Source organism: Camelina sativa, chromosome 8 (assembly GCF_030686135.1).
Source record: "Camelina sativa cultivar CO46 ecotype springtype chromosome 8, ASM3068613v1".
NCBI lineage: Eukaryota > Viridiplantae > Streptophyta > Magnoliopsida > Brassicales > Brassicaceae > Camelina > Camelina sativa.
The window spans coordinates 522,402-546,016 of record NC_141887.1 but is presented as its reverse complement, the minus strand read 5'-3'; the positions used below and the strand labels follow the sequence as shown (position 1 = coordinate 546,016).

General features: G+C 39.4%; 5 protein-coding genes and 1 pseudogene across 12 annotated transcripts; 3 read left to right on the top strand and 3 right to left on the bottom strand.

Moving 5' to 3' along the window:
- Positions 1 to 872: 872 nt before the first annotated feature.
- LOC104705346 (mitogen-activated protein kinase 4) lies at positions 873 to 3,138 on the top strand. Its single transcript, XM_010421332.3, has 6 exons — positions 873 to 1,300; positions 1,507 to 1,636; positions 1,736 to 1,873; positions 2,119 to 2,451; positions 2,544 to 2,727; positions 2,798 to 3,138. The coding sequence occupies exons 1-6, from the start codon at positions 1,131 to 1,133 to the stop codon at positions 2,971 to 2,973; spliced, it is 1,131 nt and encodes a 376-aa protein (XP_010419634.1). The 5' UTR covers positions 873 to 1,130; the 3' UTR covers positions 2,974 to 3,138.
- A 608-nt stretch (positions 3,139 to 3,746) lies between these two features.
- LOC104709080 (blue copper protein-like) lies at positions 3,747 to 4,610 on the bottom strand. The gene has a single exon (XM_010425747.2). It carries the CDS (start codon positions 4,608 to 4,610, stop codon positions 3,747 to 3,749), a length of 864 nt encoding a protein of 287 aa, XP_010424049.2.
- A 6,946-nt stretch (positions 4,611 to 11,556) lies between these two features.
- LOC104705347 (blue copper protein-like) lies at positions 11,557 to 12,508 on the bottom strand. Its single transcript, XM_010421333.3, has one exon. The coding sequence runs from the start codon at positions 12,429 to 12,431 to the stop codon at positions 11,610 to 11,612; it is 822 nt and encodes a 273-aa protein (XP_010419635.1). The 5' UTR covers positions 12,432 to 12,508; the 3' UTR covers positions 11,557 to 11,609.
- Positions 12,509 to 15,378: 2,870 nt separating this feature from the next.
- LOC147939558 (zinc finger BED domain-containing protein RICESLEEPER 2-like) lies at positions 15,379 to 16,539 on the top strand (annotated as a pseudogene).
- Positions 16,540 to 17,506: 967 nt separating this feature from the next.
- On the bottom strand, positions 17,507 to 20,355 carry LOC104705349 (uncharacterized). The gene is made up of 3 exons (XM_087460620.1): positions 19,086 to 20,355; positions 18,525 to 18,642; positions 17,507 to 18,422 (listed from the first exon to the last, which is right to left on the bottom strand). Exons 1-3 carry the CDS (start codon positions 19,674 to 19,676, stop codon positions 17,848 to 17,850), a joined length of 1,284 nt encoding a protein of 427 aa, XP_087316746.1. The 5' UTR covers positions 19,677 to 20,355; the 3' UTR covers positions 17,507 to 17,847.
- A 229-nt stretch (positions 20,356 to 20,584) lies between these two features.
- On the top strand, positions 20,585 to 23,575 carry LOC104705342 (putative two-component response regulator-like APRR8). Of its 8 annotated transcripts, none has more exons than XR_015563254.1 (9): positions 20,585 to 20,726; positions 21,254 to 21,361; positions 21,447 to 21,502; positions 21,607 to 21,779; positions 21,977 to 22,051; positions 22,305 to 22,492; positions 22,606 to 22,767; positions 22,876 to 22,986; positions 23,170 to 23,575. XR_015563254.1 is itself a non-coding variant. In XM_087460623.1 (9 exons), exons 4-9 carry the CDS (start codon positions 21,755 to 21,757, stop codon positions 23,442 to 23,444), a joined length of 876 nt encoding a protein of 291 aa, XP_087316749.1. In that variant the 5' UTR covers positions 20,585 to 20,726; positions 21,254 to 21,361; positions 21,447 to 21,502; positions 21,607 to 21,754; the 3' UTR covers positions 23,445 to 23,575. The 8 variants fall into 8 exon arrangements, 6 of the variants coding, with proteins under 6 accessions (XP_087316749.1, XP_087316753.1, XP_087316751.1 ...); XM_087460623.1 differs by having other exon boundaries at positions 22,305 to 22,532; XM_087460627.1 differs by having other exon boundaries at positions 21,899 to 22,051; positions 22,305 to 22,532.
- Positions 23,576 to 23,615: the final 40 nt, after the last annotated feature.

The following is a 23,615-nucleotide window of genomic DNA, read 5'->3' as shown; positions in this document are numbered from 1 at the left end:
CTGTTAAATTTGGATACCTGATAAATCAAACTTCCTACTCATTTGTACTCAAAACATATTAGTCATATATTTATAGTGATTATGAACCATATTCCAAAATATTTAGTCGATGTGGGATATACAATACACCTTTTCTGTAAATTAGTTTACAACTTTACATATATATAATTTCTGCATTTTTATTCTTTCCATTTATACTAATCATAATTAATTACTATAATTTCGTTAAGGAAATATTGAAAAATCTAAACTAAATGATGATTTGTTTTTATTCAATTGTATTAAGTTGATTTGTTGTTTCCGTAAATATCTCACAATATAAAAGCAAATCAAATAAGTTTACATATATATACAATTTCGTATTTAATCTATTGATTATTTTGGAATCAAAATCACAATCGATAAGTATTAAAGATTTCTCATTATTATTAATATTCGTAATAATTATAGGGATTAAGTATGGTAGTAGTTAATATTTGATATCACAGAAGCCATTAAATACTCAGATACTAGTTTCCTTGTTTATAGGGATTACACCTTTGTTTGGAAACATGAATAACTATTCTTGAATCAAATAATATACATGATCCGGAAATTATTAATCTGGAGTACAAACAGATCCGCAGATTTTTTTTCTTCTGTTCTCGGGTAATTTAGGATCCGCGTCCCGACCTACTTAATTTTTAGTGATCGACCAAGGGTATAATGGTTATTTGTCAAAATCGAAACTATAGGTTAATTAAATTAAATTAAGTGATTCTTTAATCATTTTTAATGAAAAACCTACTAAAACAAAGTCACGGTCTATTTTGAATCTAGGGAGTACTCTTGCTTTAATAGTATATATACGATAATAAAGTAGCAAATACACCAAATTGAAATTGACTTGACTTTAACAAAGGAAAAAAAACCAAAGAAGAAGAATAGGAAAAACCCGATTTAAGGAGGGGGGTTCACGGGTCGCCCGAGTGGAGCCTTTTCCACCTTTCACTGTTGAATGAATAAAAAAGGTCGAGACTTTATATCATAAGATTTGTTTAGAAATGTCAACACCCACCACCCATCTCTCCTCCTCTCTCAATATCTCCGTGGCGTGTATCTAGGGTTGGGTTCCATCTTTGGGGATTCCGATGTCGGCGGAGAGTTGTTTCGGCAGTTCAGGTGATCAGAGCAGCAAAGGGGTGCCTACTCATGGTGGTAGCTATGTCCAGTATAATGTCTATGGCAATCTCTTCGAAGTTTCTAGAAAATATGTTCCTCCTCTTCGCCCGATCGGTAGAGGCGCTTATGGAATCGTCTGGTGAGTCTTCTTTTGAATTTGGGAATATAATTTTGATTTTTGAATTTTGTAGATAGGGTTTCTCTAATTTGGAAAAGTGTTGTTCAGAGGATTTGTGCTTAGGAACTTGTCAAATTGAACTGTGGAATTGTGAACTTCTTCTGGGTTTCTTTGTATATGTCGATGATCTTTAATTTTTAACTCCTGGTTCAATGTTTGATGATTAGTGCTGCTATAAACTCAGAGACTGGAGAAGAGGTTGCTATCAAGAAGATTGGTAATGCTTTTGATAACATTATCGACGCTAAAAGAACTTTGAGAGAGATTAAGCTTCTCAAGCACATGGATCATGAAAATGTACGGCACTCACTTCATATCTGGATTTCATTTTAGTGAAATAATATAATACCTATTATTGTGTGTGAATATCTTTTTATATATTGGTTTACTGCGCAGGTTATCGCTGTAAAGGATATAATAAGACCACCACGGAGAGAGAACTTCAATGATGTTTACATTGTTTATGAGCTCATGGACACTGATCTCCACCAGATTATACGCTCTAACCAACCGTTAACTGATGATCATTGTCGGGTATGCTTCATCCTTCATGTTACCTCTTTTATCTTGCCAGATAAATCTTATGTTTCTAGTTACTTGGTTTGGGAAGCTAGAGCCATCCTTATTCTATTTGTGATGTTAGTGCATCTGAGGAAACAATATCAGTTGTAGTCAGTATTGCTTGTTATGTTTGTTCTTTTTCATTGGTTTGTGTGTTTTTTTTGGAAGTTTGGGTTGTTGGTGTTTAGTAACTAGTTTCCATTTTTTTTTGCTTGTAGTTCTTTCTGTATCAGTTGCTGCGTGGGCTCAAGTATGTTCATTCAGCTAATGTACTGCATCGAGATTTAAAACCCAGCAATTTGCTCCTGAATGCAAACTGTGATCTAAAGCTTGGGGATTTCGGGCTTGCCAGGACCAAATCCGAAACAGACTTCATGACTGAGTATGTTGTTACACGGTGGTACAGAGCTCCGGAGTTGCTTCTTAATTGCTCAGAATACACAGCAGCAATCGATATTTGGTCTGTCGGTTGTATACTCGGTGAAACAATGACACGAGAGCCGTTGTTTCCTGGTAAAGATTATGTTCATCAGCTTAGACTCATCACTGAGGTAATCTAGTGTAATATGTTTCATCCATAGCATCAATACTAGTGTTTCTTCTTGGTATCATCTGCATCTGTTGATGAGTCTCTGAAAAACAGCTTATAGGATCGCCTGATGACTCAAGCTTGGGGTTCTTAAGGAGTGACAACGCAAGAAGGTACGTTAGACAGCTTCCACAGTACCCGAGACAGAACTTTGCTGCTAGATTCCCAAACATGTCAGCTGGTGCAGTCGATTTGCTGGAGAAAATGCTCGTCTTTGATCCAAGCAGACGCATCACAGGTGAGTTATATTTATATATTTGCTTCTTCTCTGTTTTCGGTTTTTACTAAGCAAGTTTCTGTGTCTCTAGTTGATGAGGCGTTGTGCCACCCGTATCTGGCCCCACTGCATGATATAAACGAAGAACCGGTGTGTGTAAGGCCGTTCAATTTCGATTTCGAGCAACCTTCTTTGTCAGAAGAGAACATTAAGGAGCTTATATATCGTGAAACAGTCAAGTTCAATCCTCAAGAGTTCTCACAATGAGAGAGAGAGAGAGAGACCTTAAAAGGAAACTCGTCAAAATGCTTGTTTTGTTATGCTCTGTTTTTGCTATTGAATCTCTGATAAGTTTGATTATATGTCTGTAATATGAACAACATCCCGAGATATTGAAAAAAAAAAAGAACAACCTTGGAGCTGTGTTATGCAGATACAGTCAGCTTTTCTCTGTTTTTTCCTCCTATAGGTAATTTAAATCTCTTGTTACATTCTTAACCGTAAATTTAAATTTCTTAACCTTTGAAGTTGTTTGCCCAAATAAGCTCATGCCACGAATTTGACTGAAACATGATTAACCACTAGAAGAAATATTGGAGATTCTTGAGTAACAAGAATTTTAATTTGATCTTCTTGACTCTCGAGACAAAAGATTGGAAGAGCTTAACTGAAGTTGTATAGAGTAATGTTTCGGTATATGATGAATAGAAATCTAAAACATTACATCATACTGAAAACAAGAACTTAAAGAATATTAAAGAAGTTAACAAGAGAATTAAAGAAACTCTAATTAGCTAATGAATAGAAAGCGGATGCTTAGTGATGGGGTTGACTTTATTTGATCTTCTTGACTTTGGTTTAAAACCTTTATTTGATCTTCTTGACTCTCGAGACAAAATATTGGAAGAGCTAAATTGAAATTGTATTGTATAACGAATAAAATCTGAAACGTTACATCAGTACTGGAAAACAAGAACTAAACAAACTTGGGTCTTAAGGAAGAAACAAGGAAAAGAAAAAACCAAATAAACACGAAAACTTTAGTGATGGGGCTGGGGTATGAAAGTGCTTAACCACTTTGTGAGGCGGTCCATAGCTGAAAAATCCATCTTCTTGGGAAAATTGGTGAAAGTAACGGCTTTGGGTAATGGTCCGACCACAACTCGAAGCTTAAGCCCAGCCGCGCAGTGACCCGTCTCTGAGCTAATGAAATAGTGAACTCCTGGTTTGGTGAGCGTAACGAGATCATGGCCCGTCTTGTGCACGGCTACGCGAGAAGACGGGTCGCAGGTTATGAATTCAAGGTCACCGGTAATCTCTAAGACGTCGTTTACTTGGTTATCGTATTCGAAAAGTAGACTATCTCCTACATGAAACAGTTTATCCTCACTCCACTTGTTATAGTAGTCGCTCTCTTCAGGAACGCTCCATGCTTTAGAGTCACCGACCTTGTAGATTTCCCCACAAGGAAGGATCTTGCTCGGTGGTGGTGGAGGAATAGGACGTGACGGGTCATGAACAACAAGAACCTCGAGCCTCTGTCCAAGTATGCATTGAGCTTGATTTGAGCTGATGAAGTAGTGATCTCCGGGTTCCGTGAAGGTTACCACATCATGTCCTGTATTGTAGACGGCTTTAGGAGAAGAACTCTCGCAGAATTCTAATTCTAAAGCGCCCCAAACTTGAGTAACGTCGTTGACGTAGGGATCGTATTTGAAGACCAAAGAGTCTCCTACGTAAAACACCTTTTCCTTGGCCCATTCGTAATACAAGCCTTCTTTCGCAATCCATCCAGCCGAGTCCCCTACGGTGTAGACAGTAGCCGAACAAGAGCCAAAGAGAACCGTGAAGGTTGTTATCACCAGCAGCACAAAGAGGAAGATCTTCTTCATTGTTGTGGCCATGATTAGATGAACAAATTGACAAGGGAAAAAGAAAGGTTGTGAGATCTGAATCAGAGAGAAAGCTGAGTTGTGTTGTGTTGATGAATGATGAGTTGTGAAGAGAGAACGTAGCCTTGCATTGTTTATATAATGATGTACCATTCCTAATCCTTTTAGGATTTTATTTTGTTTATTTCCTTTTTCTAGAGTAGTAGAAGATTTAATCCTTTCTGACTTTTGATTCACCTCTTCTATTGGGAAAAAAAAAGAACGTTCTAAAGTTGATTTAATTTCTTTATTTCTTTTACATGGTTTTAGATAAACCCAAAGAGTGAATCATATACTATGCAGTTCCAACAATAAAGCTCGTATGTTTGTTTCATGATCTTATCTTTTTGATCCATAGATAGATATCATAGCTAGAAGAAGTGACGACAATTTCATGCTATTGACTTGGATTTGTTTGATATATTGACAAAATGAAGTCTCCAGTCTTAGCCTCAAGACAATAAAAATAAGGTGAGAGAATTTTCTAGTTTGATCACTACATTTCTTGATATTATTTTAATTCACATGCATGAGATTTATCAAAGCCAATAATTTTAGGCTAACAACAATTAGTGATAAAGAAACGGCTTCAAACTCAAACTCCCACATCTTAAACCATCACAAAACTTTCAAAATTGGTTAACCGCAAAAGTTTTTTTTTTACAAGAATGAGCATACCTGATTGCTCAGCATGACATCTCCAGTCTTCATCAAGACAATAAAAATAAGGTGAGAGAATTTTGCTAAGTTGATCATTACAAATGAAACTTTGATGACAGAAAGTTACATCGAATGAAAGCAAATCCACCCCACACAAAAAGGCGGAAAGAAACCCTAACCCTTGCTTCCGCCGCTGCCGTCTCCGGCGGCGGTGTCCCCCCAATATGCCAAAGAAACGTCGCTCTCCCGGCAAACCTCCTTCCAAAAAGCAAAACCCTCCCAAACCGTAAAATCCTCCCCCCAAATCGCAAATCCCCGGTGTCCCTTCCTCTTCGTCCTCTGCTTCTTCCCCACCTTCCTCTGCTCCGCAAGACCCTCCCTCCTCCATTCCTGCCCAAAGGACAAATGATTCCGTTGCTCCCACTGCTACCCCACCTCCTCCTTCTAGGGCCTGCCTAGGATTGGAGAGATCTGTGCACCTCCCCGAGGTCCCTCCCTCAGATCTGCTTCCTTTGGATATTGTGTCCAAAACTCAGTCTCTCCACTCCGCTTCCTCTACTCAGGAGGAACAAGTCCAATCCAAGGCAAAACCTATGTGGGTAGATCTGCTCAAGGATTCCTCTAGTCAAATGACCAAGAAAGGATAAGCTTTCACCCTGGATTATGGCGAGTTGTGTGTCCAAATCTCAAATGAGGTTATCACTCGTAATAATAAACGGTTGGAACCTTTTATCATTGGTCAATTCCACGGGAATCTTCCTCCAAGAGGTCTTCTTCATTCCATTCTTAATGGTATTTGGAATAACCGAACTCGTGACATTACCATCTCGCATTTGGGTCCAAGGACAGTTCTTATCCGCATTCCTAATTTTGCTACACGTCAGAGAGTTTTGAGCCAAGGTATGTGGCAGATAGAAGGACAAACGATGTTTGTTGCAGCTTGGGAACCTGGACTGAATCCTGCACTTCCGGAGCTTACCGAAGTCCCAGTTTGGCTTGAATTTCGAGGAGTTCCACCGCACTTCTTCTCCGAAGAAGGGTTCGAGCACATTGCGGGAATGTTGGGCCACCCGATCTGATGCCATCAAAATACCGTAGAAATGTCAAACCTTGAGGTTGGAAAGGTACTTACGGTCATTAATCCTCTCTCTCCCCTCCCTGAAGCGGTCAATGTTCAGTTCTCGTCAGGAGAAATTCACCGGATTTCAGTCTCCTGTCCCTGACTTCCCCCAATATGCAAACACTGTCAAGAGTTAGGCCATAACATCAAACGCTGCCCTTCGGCTCCTATCACTTGCCTTGCTTGCAAGTCATCTGGTGACTTTCAAGATGCCTGTCCTAAACTCCAGAAACTGAAAGTTGTTGTGCCTCCCGAGGTGGATTCTTCCATCACTAGAAAGGAACGAAGAGATAAGCTCAAGACAAAATGGGTGGCCAAGCAACCCCAATCCGATAGCGATTCCTCTTTGAAGCAAAAGAGACCAACGTCTAAGAAGGTAGCACGATCCAATCCACTCCTCGAGGTGGTGCTAAACCCTCTTAGTGCTGCAGTTACTGATCCTTCGAGTCCTAAGAGAAGGATCCAAAAGAGCTCGCAGAAGAACATTCCTCCTTCCTCCTCTGAATCGCACTCCAAGCATGAATCTTCCTCGCAGGAGAGCTCCCCGAGCGAGGCAGAATATAGCGAAGAGGATGAAACACCGTACACAATGGTCCTCTCCAAAAAAGAAAAGCGGAACCTCCGGAACTCCTCGGGTAGGAGATCCAAACCATCTAAACATTAATTATGATAAACACTTTTTGTTGGAACGTTAGGGGTATAAACCAATAGGTAAAGCGTAGGTGCTTAAGGAATTGGATCAAGCTCCACAGGCCTCTTTTTGGTTGTATCATTGAGACTAGAGTCAAACTGCGGAAGTCTCAAAGATATGTTCATTCTGTGTTTCCGGACTGGAATTTTGAAGGGAATTATGAGTATGCATAGTTGGGAAGGATTTGGGTGGTTTGGGATCAGAGAGTCAATCTCTCCATTCACTCCAAATCCGGGCAAATGATCACATGTATCGTTCGAATGCCAAACTTTAATAAGGCAGTGGTATACTCTTATATCTATGCGGTTAACTGCAAGTATGGGAGGCAACAACTATGGAGAGAAATTGAGGAGCTAGCAAAGGATACAATGATCTGCTCTAAGCCGTGGGTTGTTATGGGAGACTTCAACCAAACCCTCAGTCCTCAAGAGAGCTATGTTGGATGCACAAGAATCACAAAAGGTATGCGGGAGTTCAGACAATGTATCGAGAATGCAGAGCTCACAGATTTGGCAATTAGAGGCAATGCTTTAACCTGGTGGAACAAAAGAGAAGCTAACCCTATAGCAAAGAAGCTGGATCGAGTCCTGGTTAATGTTCGCTGGCACCTGGATTTTCCTCTCTCCTACGCAGACTTTGGAGACCCTAGAATGTCGGACCACTGCCCTAGCTGCCTCATAACGGGTGTTGAAACCAGAACTAAAAAACCCTTTATGGTGTCGCACTTCCTCTTCCAGAATAAGGAGTTTCTCCCACGGGTTGCCGACTTTTGGAACTCTATTTCTATAGATGGAACAGCAATGTTTCGTTTCTCCAAAAAGCTCAAACTCCTTAAAAGGGTCATCAAAATTCTTAATAAGGAGCACTTTTCGGACCTAGAAACAAGAGTAAAGGAGGCTCAGAATCTTTTAGCATCTCACCAAGCTCGCTTTCTCGCTAATCCTGGCCCCCTCTTAGCAAGGTTGGAGAGACAAGCTCAGCAGAAATGGCATAGCCTAGCTTTGGCCGAAGAGAAGTTTCTTCTACAACGATCTCATATCAAGTGGATGACAAGTGGAGACAGTAACTCAGCCTACTTCCACAGAATGATAAACAGCAGAAGGGATATCAATCACATCTACTACCTGGTATCTGATTCAGGGCAAAGAATCGAGGTAGTATCAGAAGTCCAAGATCATTGTGTGAGCTTCTTCAAAGAGATGTTGGGGGCGACTTCACAAGCTATCTCAGTTGAGGATGAGGATCTCATCAGATCTCTATCCAAGTACAAATGCGATCAAGCAACAAAGGATATGCTTCAAGCTGATATTACTGATGCAGACATTAAACAAGAAGCCTTCTCCCTTCCTCGTAGTAAATCACCTGGGCCAGATGGATACACAGGGGAGTTCTTTCGAGCAACTTGGGACATTATTGGTGGGGACCTTACTCTGGCAGTCAAAGAATTCTTCAGTTCTGGCCAAATCCTCAAACAATGGAATGCAACAGCGATTACTCTCATTCCTAAAAGAATAGGAGCGGATAAGATTGGCGAGTTCAGGCTTATTTCTTGCTGTAATGCTGTTTACAAGATTGTATCCAAGATTCTAGCCCGTAGACTCCAATCTCTTCTCCCTGATATGATCAGTAACTCACAATCTGCCTTCGTCAAAGGGCGCCTTCTAGTGGAGAATGTCCTTCTGGCTACAGAAATGGTCCAAGGATCTAACAGGGACTCGATCTCTCCCAGGGGTATGCTTAAAGTGGATTTGCGTAAGGCCTTTGACACTGTGAGTTGGGATTTCATCATAGTTCTACTTGAGGCTGCTGACTTTCCTCCAATCTTCTCAATCTGGATTAAGAATTGCTTAACAACAACATCCTTCTCAATAAAGGTGAACGGTGAGCTTTGTGGATATTTTCAGGGTAAAAGAGGCCTCAGGCAAGGAGACCCTCTTTCTCCTCCGCTATTTGTGATGGCAATGGAGGTTTTCTCTAACCTCTTAGATGCCAAATTTGCACAAGGTAGTGTTGGCTACCATCCTCTGGGTGTTAACCCTCGGATCACTCATCTAGCTTTCGGAGACGACATCATGCTCTTCTTTGATGGTCAAGTCTCTTCTCTGGAGGCAATAACGGAGACGCTTGATTCCTTCCACAACATTTACGGTTTGGTAATGAACAAAGAGAAAACTGAGCTGTACCACGCTGGTCTCTGTCACGAAATCTCGAACTCTCTCGCTGAGCTGGGTTTCAGAACAGGTAGTTTCCCGGTAAGGTATCTTTGGCTACCCTTACTTCCCAGGAAGCTCAGTTGTTCCGACTATTCTCCCCTCACTGATAAGATCTCTGCTCGGTTCAATAGTTGGACGACATGATGCCTATCTTTTGCTGGTAGGTTGCAGTTAATATCTTCTGTTATATACGGGCTAGTCAACTTTTGGATGACAACGTTCAGTCTCCCCAAAGGATGTATTAAAGCGATTGAGAAACTCTGCAACACCTTCCTGTGGTCCGGCGACCACACTAAACGCACTCAACCTAAGGTTTCTTGGGCGACAATCTGCTTACCAAAATCAGAAGGGGGCCTTGGTCTGCGGAACATGCTCATGTGGAACAAAGTCCTCAACCTGAAGCTTATTTGATTGTTGTTCTCCAATAGTGGCTCTCTGTGGGTGGCATGGATGAAGGAACACTATCTCAAATGAGCCACATACTGGAATGCAGTCCCTCAAAACTATTCCAGCTGGATTTGGTGCTCTCTCTTGAAGTTGAAACCGTTGGTGCAGTCTCTAATTCGGTGTAATATTGGCGATGGTCGTACCGCAAGCTTTTGGTTTGACAATTGGTCTTCTCTCGGACCTCTCAAGGATTTTCTGGGTCCCAACGGCTCTGCTCTGATAGGAATTCCCATTACTGCTGTGGTTGTTGATGCTTGCACTAGTGAAGGTTGGAGATTACCGTCCAGCAGATCAAGAAACTCCTTGGTAGCCTCACTGAGGAACATGATGCTTAACACTCAACCCCCTCACGCTGATAGGGGACACGATACTTACCTTTGGGAAGTAGGAGACGTGGCTTCTACCTTGTTCTCCACTAAGAAAACCTGGAATCATCTCCGTCCGACGGCTACATTGCAACCTTGGGCTAAAGTGGTTTGGTTCAAACACTTTGTGCCTAAACATGCTTTAAATTTCTGGATTGCAAATTTGGACCGCTTGCCAGTTAAAGCTCGCCTCTGCAACTGGGGAATGAACATTGCACCTGAATGTCTCCTCTGCAACTCTCAGGTAGAAACCCGTGATCATCTTTTACTCCACTGCCCTTTCGCTGAAGAAGTGTGGTCCACAGTCATGACTCGTCTTGGCCACCATCCCTGCATCTTTGTCAACTGGAGCACCCTGATCTCTTGGCTTCTGACCAAATCTCCCCACCTCTCATCAACACTAGAAGGTTTAGTTGTTCAAGCCACCATCTATATGCTATGGAAGGAAAGAAACCTCCGGCTCCATGAAGGAATGACCTCCTCTGCTCCTGTGATCTTCTCCCAAATCGATCGTAGTATAAGGGATATCTTACTTGCTCGTATACACCGCAATGGCTGTGGTCGCCTCCTTGCTCAGTGGTTTGCTCATGGCTACTAGCATCTCTAATTCCTATGACTGTTTACTTTTTTGTGTCATAGTTATTCCTTGGTTTACCCCAAATTTTGTACTAAGTAACGTTCCTTTTTGGTAATTATAATTCACATTTTATCAAAAAAAAAAAAAAGTGGAACTTGTTAGTTACGTTCATATAAATTTAAGTTGGAAAGCAAACTGATTCTTCCTTTTTATATATAGAGAAATCTACTTATGGCTATAGCCAAAGGGTTAGTCAATGTACTCCCACCTCCAAGTACTGCACCAGCTGGTACATACTAATCTCCAGCATTTTGTTCATAACATATATATATATATATATATTACATTTCTTGATATTACAAGAATATAATGAGGATACCTGATTGCTCAATATGACTGCATTTAACTGATTGCTCAATATGACTCCATTTAACTGATTGCTCAATTTTGAAAAGATCAGATATGATTTAGAATGATTTTTTTTTTCAGGTATACCATAGAGAAGGGAATAATAATATATAATACAAAGATAAAGCATAATTCAACGCAAAAATCTGGTTTTCTTTCTTTTCAAGTCTTATTATATATAAGTCATATCCTACTGTTTTAGCAAATTTAATTAGTCCATTCAATGTATGAAACTTTGTTTGTTAGGGAATTCTCATGATGATCAGAATAAGTAGAAACGTTGAAGCAAAATCTCTTCTTTATTGAATTGATTCTGAAATTATACAGTAGTACTGGAAGTACTTCAAGATATAAAAAATTCTAAAGAAAGAATGAAAGACAAGAACTAGCTATACTAAACTAGTATGTAACTAATAGAGTCTTTTAGTTACATAATCTCGAACCAAATCCAACAAGAATGTAGCATATGCTTGAGTAGTTGATCCGGATATTTAGTGGTGATGAGGTCTAAAAGAACGAAACCACCTTGTGAGACGGACTATAGGTGACACCTTCCGAGCATTGGGTATTGGTCCGACAATGATTCGAAGCTCAGCCTCAAAGTGGCCTGTCGTCTCTGAGCTAATGAAATAGTAGGCTTCTGGTTTGGTGAGCGTGACGAGATCGTGTCCTGTCCTGTGCACAACTAGGGGAGAAGTCGGGTCGCCGCATATACATTCTAGGTCGCCGCTGATCTCTAAGACGTTGTTTACTTCGTTTCCGGATTGTAGATCATCTATGACATGAAACAATTTATCTTCAGCCCACTTATTATAGTAGTAGAAGTCACTCTCTTTAGGAACGCTCGAGTCACCAACCCTGTAGATTAGACCGGACAGAAGGATCTTGCTTGGTTGTGGTGGAGGAATGGGAAGTGACAGGTCATAAACGACAAGAACATCGAGCTTCTGTCCCAAAGTGCATTGAGCTTGATTTGAGCTGATGAAGTAGTGATATCCTGGTTCTGTGAAGGTTACTACATCGTGTCCTGTGTTGTAAACAGCTTTAGGAGAAGAGGAGTCGCAAAGATCGTATTCTAAAGCGTCGGAGACTAGGGTAACGTCATTGAAGGTGGGATTGTATTCGAAGAACAAAGAATCTCCCACGTGGAAGAATTCCTGACCCTCGGTCCAATCATAGACGTCTTTGTTGGCAATCCATCCATCGGAGTTCGTGTTTTTTACTTTGTAGACAGCCGCTGAACAAGAACGTCCCAAGAGAAGCGTCAATATCACGAGCACAAAGCCGAAGATCTTCGTAGTAGTTGTAGCCATGTTTTCGATTGATGAACAAACTGAGGATCGAAGAAGAAAGATGATGAGTATCTTAACCTCGATGTATATTAGAGTCGGTTCGATGAGTTTGAGGTAATATAGACACGATCACACGAACAATCCTTATACAATAATACAATACTAAACCAATCCTTGTCTAATACTTTATTTCCTTTTTTTTGTTATCCTATCTTTACTCGAAAATCTTATCCTATCTTTTTTTTTTTTTGGTTCATTTACGTATTAGTTTTGATACCTAATTTCCTTTTATTTCCTTAGCCAAATAAATTTTCCTATACTATTAGTCTATTCTACTTTTCTCGTCTAATTGTACATGTAAATCCCGTTGCGTTTTCACTTTTCATAAAAAGAGTAAATTGAAATTCCATTGAAAAAGAAAATTAAAAACAATAGTGTAATATTTTTTTCTGTCAACAAAATAATGTAAAAACTTTGTTAATTTCTGTAAGACATTTTATCGTTCTAAACATAGGCCTTGTTCGAAAGGTTAATCGCTGCGACAGCGACTGTTCTTCATAAAATTACTTTTAGATCTTCTTTATCTCTTTTTCATCTCTTCTACTCAGCGATCAAAATTTTAAAAATTTGGAATCGCCAGTTAAAGCAGCGACAAAACCCAAAGCCTTTGCTTGAAACAGCGACAGTCGCTCATTTTTTTTCATTTTACAGATCGGCAAAACCAAATCAAATTGCCATTGACAAAAAATTCAGATCTGTACTTTTCTTATTTTTTCTTCTCTGTACGACACAACCCAACTTAAAAAAACAAAAAAAAATTCAAAACTCAGTGTTTTAGAAACAGTTGCCGTAAAGAGTTGCGTGACACTGAAACAAACAGGGCTATAATGGGCATCAATGATATCCAAACACAAAATGGGCTTGATAAGAATGATAAAAATAAGCCCATTAGTCATATAAAGTTAATGTTGTAGCGAAGAAATAATAGAAACCTACCACTAGGCCTGGACGTTATACTCGTATCCGATTACCCGAACCGTATCCGATCCGAAAAACTCGGATACAGATATGTACCGAACCGAAGACAATAACCAAACAATTATTGATTTATCAATCCGTCGGATATCGGACCGGATCAAATAATAACTGAAACCCGAAGAACACCCGAACTCATCCGATCCCCGTTTTCTTTTCTCTCTCGATCCTCCGAGATACATCGATCTCCACTTCCCTTATCTCTCGCGATCCATACACCGGTATGATTATATCCATGATCTTCTTCCCTTATCTCTCGCGATTCTCTACATATAAAGGCAAAACCTTTTCCATGGAATCCCTAATACAATTCTCGTCGCCCCAGTCTTCTCCATCAAAGGCATCAAGAAATCAATATCGGTTAGTCTATGATTCATATTCTTTCTTAGTTATTCTATTATTCTTCTTTTTCTTTGAGAGGAATTCAAGTTGTAGTTAAATCTGTATTTTAGTTGCTTGATTTTGGGTTTTAATTTGCTTGATTCTTAACTCCTAAATTATATTAGCTAATAGTTTGCTTGATCCTGATTCTGAGTATTATAGTTCTCTGCTCTTGTTAGAAGTGAGTATTATAGTTCTCTTCTCCACTTAGAAACAAAGTTATGATCCGTATAAGTTTGTTTTTCAAGTTTAGATAGAAACAAATTTTTGAGTAGTGTGAATGATAAGTATGATCCGTATAAGTCTTATACTCAATCTCGATTCTTAGTAGTGAGTATTATTGTTTTCTTCTCCAGTTAGAAAGAAAGTTCATATGCTTCGTATAAGTTGGTTTTCAAGTTTAGATAGAAACAAAATTTTGAGTAGTGTGAATGATAAGTATGATCCATATAAGTCTTCTACTCAATCCCGATTCTTAGTAGTGAGTATTATTGTTCTCTTCTCTAGTTAGAAACAACATTCATATGCTTTGTATAAGTTGGTTTATTAACTTGCATTCTTTTTCTTTTTAGATGGATTCCTCACCATTTCCAGACAACATTGCCAAGGAGAAAGATGACCCAAATTTGATACCTGAGAGTGGAAACAAAAGGAAAGATGGTCCAACAGATGGTGGAGGCTCAATACAACCGGACCAACCAAAGAGAAAGCCGAGTACAAGATCTACTGTCTGGAGACATTTCACAAGATTTGATGACAATGTTAAGCGATGTAAGTGCAATTACTGCCACAAGTCTTACGGTTGTGATTCAAAGTCAGGGACTTCTCACCTGAAGGCTCATATGGAGAGCTGCAAGCATTTTCAAGCATGGAGGCAGAAACAATCACAGACTGTGATTAACAATCAGGGACAACTTCAAAGTGGAAAAGTTACTGAAGAAGTGTTCAGGGAGGCTTCAAATGAGATGATTGTGTTGTCAGAGCTGCCACTTGCAACAAAGTCAACCTCTACAAACCACATTCCAGAAGAACAGCTACAAAGGACATTGTTAGAATGTATGTGGAGATGAAAGCATCTCTGAAAACTTGGATTGTTGCTAGTAAGCCAAGAGTCTCCTTGACAACTGACATATGGGTTGCTAAAGCAACAGGTGCTAGTTACATGGTAATAACTGCACACTTCATTGATGTTTCTTGGCGATTGAGGAAGCTAATTATTGGGTTCAAGTATATTACAGATCACAAAAGAGCAACAATATCATGGGTTCTTCTTGACTGTTTGGCTGAGTGGGGCATAGAGAAGATTTTAACTGTGACAGTTGACAATGCAACTGCAAATAATTCTGCTTTGAAAAAATTTCAGGAGGCATTCAGCTTAAGGAACAGTGAAGGATTTTGTTTTAAATGGAGAGTGTATGCATATGAGGTGTTGTGCGCACATACTCAATTTGATTGTTAGGGACGGGTTGCATGAATTGAGTGAGAATGTGACAGCCATACGCAATGCAGTTCAGTATGTGAGGTCTTCTACTAGTAGATGTGATTCGTTTGAACAAAAAGTTGTTTCAGGGAAGATGACTAGAGGGAGTTTACCGTTGGACATCAAAACAAGGTGGAATTCTACCTACTTAATGTTGTCAAGAGCTATTGATTTTAGAGTGGCATTTGATAGAATGGAGGCAGAAGACAAGATTTACAATGACTACTTGAATGAGGTTGAGAATGGGAAAAAAAGATTGGGCCGCCTACAAGAGCTGATTGGAATGCCGTAGAAAGGTTAGTTAAATTTCTAATCATTTTCTACAATTCTACTTTGGTTGTGTCTGCTTCAACTTCAATTGCTTCTTATAAGTGTTATGGAGAGATAGTGACTATAGAGAGGAATTTGATGTCACTAAGCAATAGTATTGATAGTGAATTGAAATCAAAAGCCGATGCTATGTTGCTGAATTTTGATAAGTACTGGGATGGATTCAGAAACATCAATGTTTTTCTGATTGTTGCAAGTGTGTTTGATCCACGCAAGAAAATGCAATTTGCTAAGATTTGCTTTGACAAGCTTTATGGGAAAGATACAACTGATTCTAAGGAGATGAGTGAATCAATCACAACCTTTTTGACAACCTTGTTTAAAGAGTATAGCAATCGGCTCCAGAAAGTACCAAGTGGTCAATCATCACAGTCTTCTACTTAGACATCGACTTCTCTTAGCCAAGGTGAGTCCACTGATTTAATGTCTGATAGTATTGGGTATGAGAGGATGGACTTCGTGTATAAGGAGTTGGTTGATGAGATTGGGGTTGATGATGGTAGGGATGAGTTGGATGTATATTTAAAGGAAAAAGTTGAAAATCCTAGAACTATTGTTGGATCAGAGTGGGATGTACTGTCTTGGTGGAGGCTCAATAGTGGTAGGTATCCTGTTTTGTCAGAAATAGCTAGGGATGTTCTTGCAATGCAAGTGTCATCAGTTGCATCTGAAAGTGCATTTAGTACTAGTGGGAGGGTCATAGAGCCACACAGAAGTTGTTTAACTCATTACATTGTGGAAGTTTTGATATGCACACAGTAGTGGATGAAGAATGAGAATCACTTAGGTGAGAAAGGAGTTGTTACGAATACACAATTGCTTGCCGACATTGAACTGCTTGATAAACATGAAAAAGGTATGGCCAAACCGACTTTATTCATTCTTAGTAGTTTTAATGGATAACACTTATCACTTACTATTTCTGTTTCTTTTCAGAGTTTGAATGTCAAGACTTAAACTAGAAGACTTGATGTAGGCTAAACCCATCCTTGAGGTCCTCGACAATGCATTACTTGAATTACTTTCAATTCTCTTTTATCTTTTTACTCATCTTTGTTCTTTTGGATGATGATTTACTTTGGTTTTAAACTCTTAGGATGTTCTTCTCTTGGTTTTTTTCTTTTTTGGATGTTATTGGCATGGTTTTCACATTTTTTGGTTGTTATTGACATGGTTTTAAACATTTGAGGATGTTATTGGCTTGTTTTATTTTCTAAGTCTCGGATTGTTCACATTTCCAAAGAACAATCGGGTATGAAATATCCAAAACCTGTATCCGATTTATGAATATCCGACCCGAAATCCGATCCGACATTTAATAAATTATCCATATGGATATTAGAATCCATATCCATTTTATCTGATATCCAAATTATCCGATCCGAACCCGATCCGACATCCGAACGTCAATACCTAATAATCCGTATGGATATTAGAATCCATATCCATTTTATCCGATACCCGAATCATCCGACCCGAAACCCGCTCCGATATCCGAACGCCCACGTCTACCTACCACTATCGGAGCTTCACGGACCTTGGAAGTGAGTAGCAGTGCCCAGTGTCACCTACTCCTAACTTATTTCCCTCGTCTTTCAAATTTTTGTTTTCTTCTCTGATTTTGAACAATCGGAATTTTTCAATCCTCTCTTCACCGTTTCTCATTGATGTAGATAGGCTTTGAAATTGAGGATTTAGGGTTTCTATCGCGAATCGGATGAACCCAAATACTAATTGTTTCTTATAATTTTGAAAATTCTTCTCTGTTTCTATTGCTTATTCGTTTAGCACGACTTCAATTTCTCATTTGTTCGTGGGTTCATCAAATTTAGCCTACGGCAATTGGTGATCTATACTATATGGAGAGACGTTTTTAAAAAGGTACATTGTATCTCCTACAAATTAGAGATAAACATAAACATATAGGTGTATCTTTTAGAGGTTAATGTACATTGTATTATTGGTTTGCTTCATTGTTACATAAGCAGATCAAAATCATGCTCCAATCAAAACTGTCTTGCCTGCTAATTTCTAAAGCTTTTTATGTCACCTGAATTGAGTTTGATGTTGCCTACCTTTATCAGGTCTCTTGACCAAGATAGTGCCAACTTATGCTTTAGAATCTTGTTTGTGTCTGGATTCATCTGGCGAGTAGTAACTTAAGCATTGATGATGCTGATGTTGCGTTTTGTCATGTTCAGGTGACTGGAATCAGCATTGGTAAAGCGCAGTTAAAGTTTCATCCATTAAGAGGCTGAAGATTCCATCCTCAATTTGCGTGGCAACCTCTTCGTGCTCCTCCTTCATCCGCTTCTCACTCCAGCCTCGTCTTTCAACTTCTCTAGCACACGCTTGTCTCCTCTGCTCACATGTTCCGCGTTCGAGCTCTGATTCTCTCTGTCCCTGTAACCATCCTTTTGCCTCGCTCACCAATTGGTCCTCAAAATGTTGAGTTTCCTGGAACGAGTTTGTCCTTTGCATCAATTCATCTCTGAAGTAGTCCATTATCAGATGCTCTTCGTGGATCCAAATTGCATGTCTTTCTTTGACCCGGTTCCATAGCTGTGCTGCCTTCTCTTCAGTCTCATCAGCGTCTTCATCTTCAGTCTCTCCATCAACAGTATCGCAATTCTCATCATCATCATCGTCATATTTGATATCTGTCACTTGTCCTCCTTCCATGCAAGATTCTTCATCCATTGAGTCCCATTCGTTTAAAGTGAAAGGACTAATGTTGGCCAAAGTCTCAAACCGTTGAATCGTTTGCATGAGCTTTTGTTTGGTTCCTGCAAAAATCATCACATAGCGTATGTTTCAGAATTTTGAAGTCTTGAAAAAATCTAAGAAGAAAACTTGCTTTGATTGCAATGAAGGAAATCTATACGCACTTTCCACATTGTCAAGGCATTGACTGAAGGAAGAGTCTGATGTTTCGTCATATTCCTCATGTTGAATCTCAAACACTGAGACAGGGCTGTTGTGCTCCTTTTCACGCTGTAAGTCCTCCTGACCATGATCATTGCATATTAGGGCCAACCAAAATCATTTGACTATTATAGTAGACAGCGTTATAATTTGAGTGTATTAAATGTTAATGCATAGCCACTCTTTATAAGACCCATTTCATAAATTGTTAGATATCGTAGTCAGAAAGAAATTAGTGGGTACTGTAAATGCTATTCTATATGTCTACCAAGGACGAAGCCAGCTTCTGTTTTGTCTTCATGTGAATTTATTATATTAACAAACAGCTGCACGTGCATTTAGAGACAGCATGGGCGACCTTTTGGTTGAAGCAAAGTCAACCCATAAGATCTTAAAATCACATTGTCACTTTATTTTATTTGATTCTCTTTTCTCTTTATTTGTTATGCATGTAGTGGTTAAACTATGTGATTAATTAATGTTATAAGTACGAGTTTCCATTTCTCTAAATATAGTATTCTTACCTCAGGTCCCACTTCAGTGTCGGCGACTATTACTGCTGTGCAAGAATCTTCGCCGACGCAGTGTAAGTTGTTTTTAACACTCTCTTTTTCACCGCACTCCTCAACATTACTTCCCCATGATGATGGTAAAAACTCCGATGTAAAATCCGAGTCACACCAACTGCTGCAGGATGTGCCGCTGGTGGTGGAGGATCCCGTGGCTGTTCTCGCTGTCTTGGCTGTGTACTGATGAGGTGGAGACAGTTCGAAATGTGATATGTCCTCATGCAGGTCCTTAGACGAGCTCCACCGCACGATGTCTTTAACCCGAACAACAGTGATGCTTGCTTGGTTTTCTGCTTTGTTCTTCGATGTTAACCTCCGAGAGAGGGTCCTTGGTAAGATCCCCGATGGAGCGGATTTAACGGCGTTGGAACGGAGGTTCTTCACGGCGTTAATCACAAACTGCAATGCATTGGATTGTTTCCTCTTTGGTATCATTGTGAAAGGGTTGAGAGGAGGCCGTCTGGGCATCGATTTGAACCCGTTTGAGGAACAGGAATTGGAATCTTCCAAGAGACAGTCTTTGAGCATTCTCGGCCTTAGTTCCATCCTGAAACACTTTCTGGCTGAGGTACGCAGCTGAACTTGAAAAACACTGACTGAACTGACGATAATAAAGTGTCTTAAACAAAAAGAAAATATCTTGGACGAGGTAAGTGGGCTAGTGAAATGCTTAGGAGTGTTAAGATGTATTTATGTGTGGCTGATGTGAGTTTATGGAAAGAGAGACGCAGCTTCTTGATGAAGATCTCAAGATGATAACAGGCTGAGAGAAAGAAAGGAACAGAGTTTTTTTGCTTAATATAAGTAAAGTTAGTTGGTAGAAAATAAGACAAAATATGTGGGACCTAGGATGTTTCGCTCTACGTGTAGCAAGATTTGGAGCTTCTGCTTATGTGCTTGTTAGTTTATCATTTTTTAATCGAAACTCAAAAGGTTTTGTTGGAGGGTTGCTATATCCTTAGTTCATGTGTCTAGTCACAAGGTACAGTGACCTTGCGATGTCTATTGTAGTCGGTACTGCTAAAGAAAAGTTACTTATTGTTATTAAAAACTTATCACAATTGGTAAAAAATGAGTTTGCGTGTTCTTTAATTTTGTTGACAAATCTGTTAAAAATTGGTTTTACCTTATTTCTCACTACATGCTCAGTAAATTTCTGGTTTTTGGTTCTGTGCTCAGCTAAACAGTGAAGGCCATGTGAATGCTCCTATCACTTCTGACAGGATGCCTCGTCTTTGGGGCTAAGTGTGTGATCAAGGCTACGTTGTTGTTTGTGCGCATGTTCCCGTCACTGGTACCCGAAAGTTTTGTCCAGATGCTTGTGTTTAGATGTTTTTCTATTTGACTGCAATTGTTTCTCCCAAACTTTATTTTGTGAAAGACATCCATAAATGTGCGGAGATACTTCGTGCAGACTATAGGATAAGCATAGGTTTTGTGGTAGTCGTGGCCAGCGAGAAGAATCATGAGAAGAACAAGATGGGCTGATTGAACAGAAAGAGGTTGTTGAATAATTGGATGGACTAAATGAGATAATTGCGTTGGACTTAACCAGTCTGTCTTCAAAGGTGACGCCGAACAATTACTGGTGAAAAGGTAATGGTTTTATTCAATTTTTCTTTTTGCTTTTTGGCCCTGTAATTCTACCTCCTGGTTTATTGTTTGCTATAAGTGTGAACATGAATCCTTAAACAGCATGTCATGTATACACCCATCCAGCCATTATTGCAACGGCTTATCTTTACCATATTCACAGGAAACACGCACTGCACCGCCAAAGCTGTGATGTCTCAAAAATAGTTAGCTTTAAGAATGGGCTGCACCGATGACATGAGCCCATTCTTCAAGCTAACTATGCTTGATTCATATCCATATTTTTGGTCACGGTCAGCACATGCGAGAATCAAAAAGAGAAATTCTGTTGCACGATCTCTTCATATTTGCACTCAATTTCTGGTTTCTAAAGAGTTCTTTGCACAATTTATACTTGATAGTTATCTTCAAAGCTTTGTTTCCTGATAAATTTCAGCTTTTTTTTTGGTTAGAATTGTGAAGTGTCTATTCGAAAGTTCTTACTAAGTATACATAAGCAAGATTTATTTGTTTGACTGATTGATTTGCAGTCCGTCCAATCTTACATGAACTGAAGATCATATACTTTGACATATTGCATATATGACCAAGAAAAGAACCGTGGACTGCTTGTATCCGTCAGATGACCACGTTTATTGGTACTTTTCATTTCAATGACTATCTCTATGTATGGTAGGTTCTTAAATGATTTAATGATTCTGACTAGAATCTTTTGCAACGCAGCGCATGGTGAAACGTGGCGACTCGCAGTTGCATTTATGAAATGTATATTGGTCCAGGTTTAGCTCTTGATACGTTTGCAATGAATTCCAATTTAAACACTTTAGATTCTTGTTCTTTCCGCTTATGAAAGCCGCTTTGCGTGTATTTTCATGCGAGTAAGTGTCTCGTCTTATCTACTTCTACGAGGCTTCTCAACCAAGAAGGGGATTTTAATATGGAAAATACTAAAGCAACAGAGAGATTCTCAGATAAAATTTGTTTTTTTGCTATTGGAGAGCGATGCGACATGGCTGGCGAATCTGTCAGAGATGATTCGCAAATCCGGATATGAAGGTATATATCACGACCCAATGCTTGAAATAATGATTTTGATAAAACCATCTCGCATTTTTTTGTTATTGCTCAGCACCCTGCTGGTTTGTTTTCCTGGAACGTTTAATTTTATCTCACAGTTGTGGCTACTACAAGAGCTGATGATTTGCCGCTTATCATCAATAACAAAGATTAAAAAATTGATCTTGTACTGGCAGAGCTCCGATTGATTGAGATAAATAAGTACGAACTTCTTGATAAACTCAGGTTGATTTGTGAGATTCCGGTTGTTGGTAAGCAAAACATGTCCCTAATCATTGCTTCTGGTCGTTAATGTTTTCATGCCAAGTCTGACAACTTAAGTTAATCCTTGCTTCTGGATCGTGACTGTTTTCATGAAAAAGTTTGAGACGCTAAAGATATCCATGTTTTACATAACAAGTCGGATGAGATCTTAAATTAATTCATTGCTTCTGAATCCTATGTTTTCATGACAATTATGGGAAATGCTAGCTTTTAATCATTCTTCTCTCTGTGTGTTAACAGTTTTGGGTGCCTGTGTGAAAGACGATTCCATTGAAGAATGTCGGCGCAGAGGTGCCGAATTATGTCTGGCGAAGCCGCTCATGGAACACTACTTAGAAATTCTGTGCCAGTTTACAGTCAGGAGACTTGATGATGAGCTTAAGAAAAGTAACAAGAACAGTGAAGCTAAAACAAAGAAGCCAGAACTGGTATGTCCAGAAATGCAGAATGAGTTCAGAGAAACAGATGGTGAACATCTCCACTTCATCTCCTGATGCGTTTTTGTTCGCTGTTTAGGTTTACTAAACTTTGTTTTATGCAGATGAACTCAGCCAAGGTAAATACAGAAAGAAAAGAGCCGATAGAGACACTGGAGAACAGACAGAAAAGGATTGTTGCGTTGATTTAGGACAACAAAAGAAGCCAAAACTCATTTGTGCAGATGACTTACAAAAGAAAACATTACAAGCTGTCCCAAATATAGGTGAGTTTCACTGATCGATCTCCTTTTTTTGTAACTTATATCAACCAATGTGCAAACTCTTATGATTTATTTAGAAGAAGCCAACACTAAAAGAAAAAAAACCAACAGAGATAAAGAAAATTGGAGAAGATAGTGAGAAAAAGAAGCCAGAACCGGTTTGGATGGAGGAAGAACTAGAAACGTTGTCCACTCAACCTGTTACCGATTCTGTTGCTTATGGTGAGTCTCTCAGTTCACAAATAATATTGTATCTTGGAAGTTATTTATGCATTTGTTTTAAGGTTACTTAAGACTCAGGTTCTGCTTTGAGATATGGTATTAATGATGTGAAACTTCTTGTTATTTTAATCCTAGTCTTGGTCGCCTATGGTACTTGAAGTAACCAAATTTGGTCTTGGACAGGGGAATATGAATTCCAAGAGCGAGATTTTCATCCTTTGGAGAGCGTTGAGGAGTCTCAGGGGCCTCATGAAATCACATTGAGTCCGCGGGAGTCCTCAAACAAGAATGTTGCTGTTCAGCTACAAGTGCAGGCACATGAAGCGTTAGATGAAGAACTGATGCAGGATGGAATCAGCCTCTCTGACCTCGAATTGGATCTGGAGGAGGGACAGGGTCCAGATCAGGAGCAAACCTTAAGTTATGAAGATCCGCATTGCTCTGCGGCTGTCTCGTGAACAATGCTTATGAGATATTCGTTTGTGATTTTTAGTATGTGTGGTTTCTTGAAAATTCCAATAAACTCCTGTGTTAGCTAGATGTTCAAAACATTGATCGAGTCTCTGGAATGACAAGTTAACGGCACAAACTAGAAACCTTTCTTCCTTTGTTTTGCAACATTATTTCCG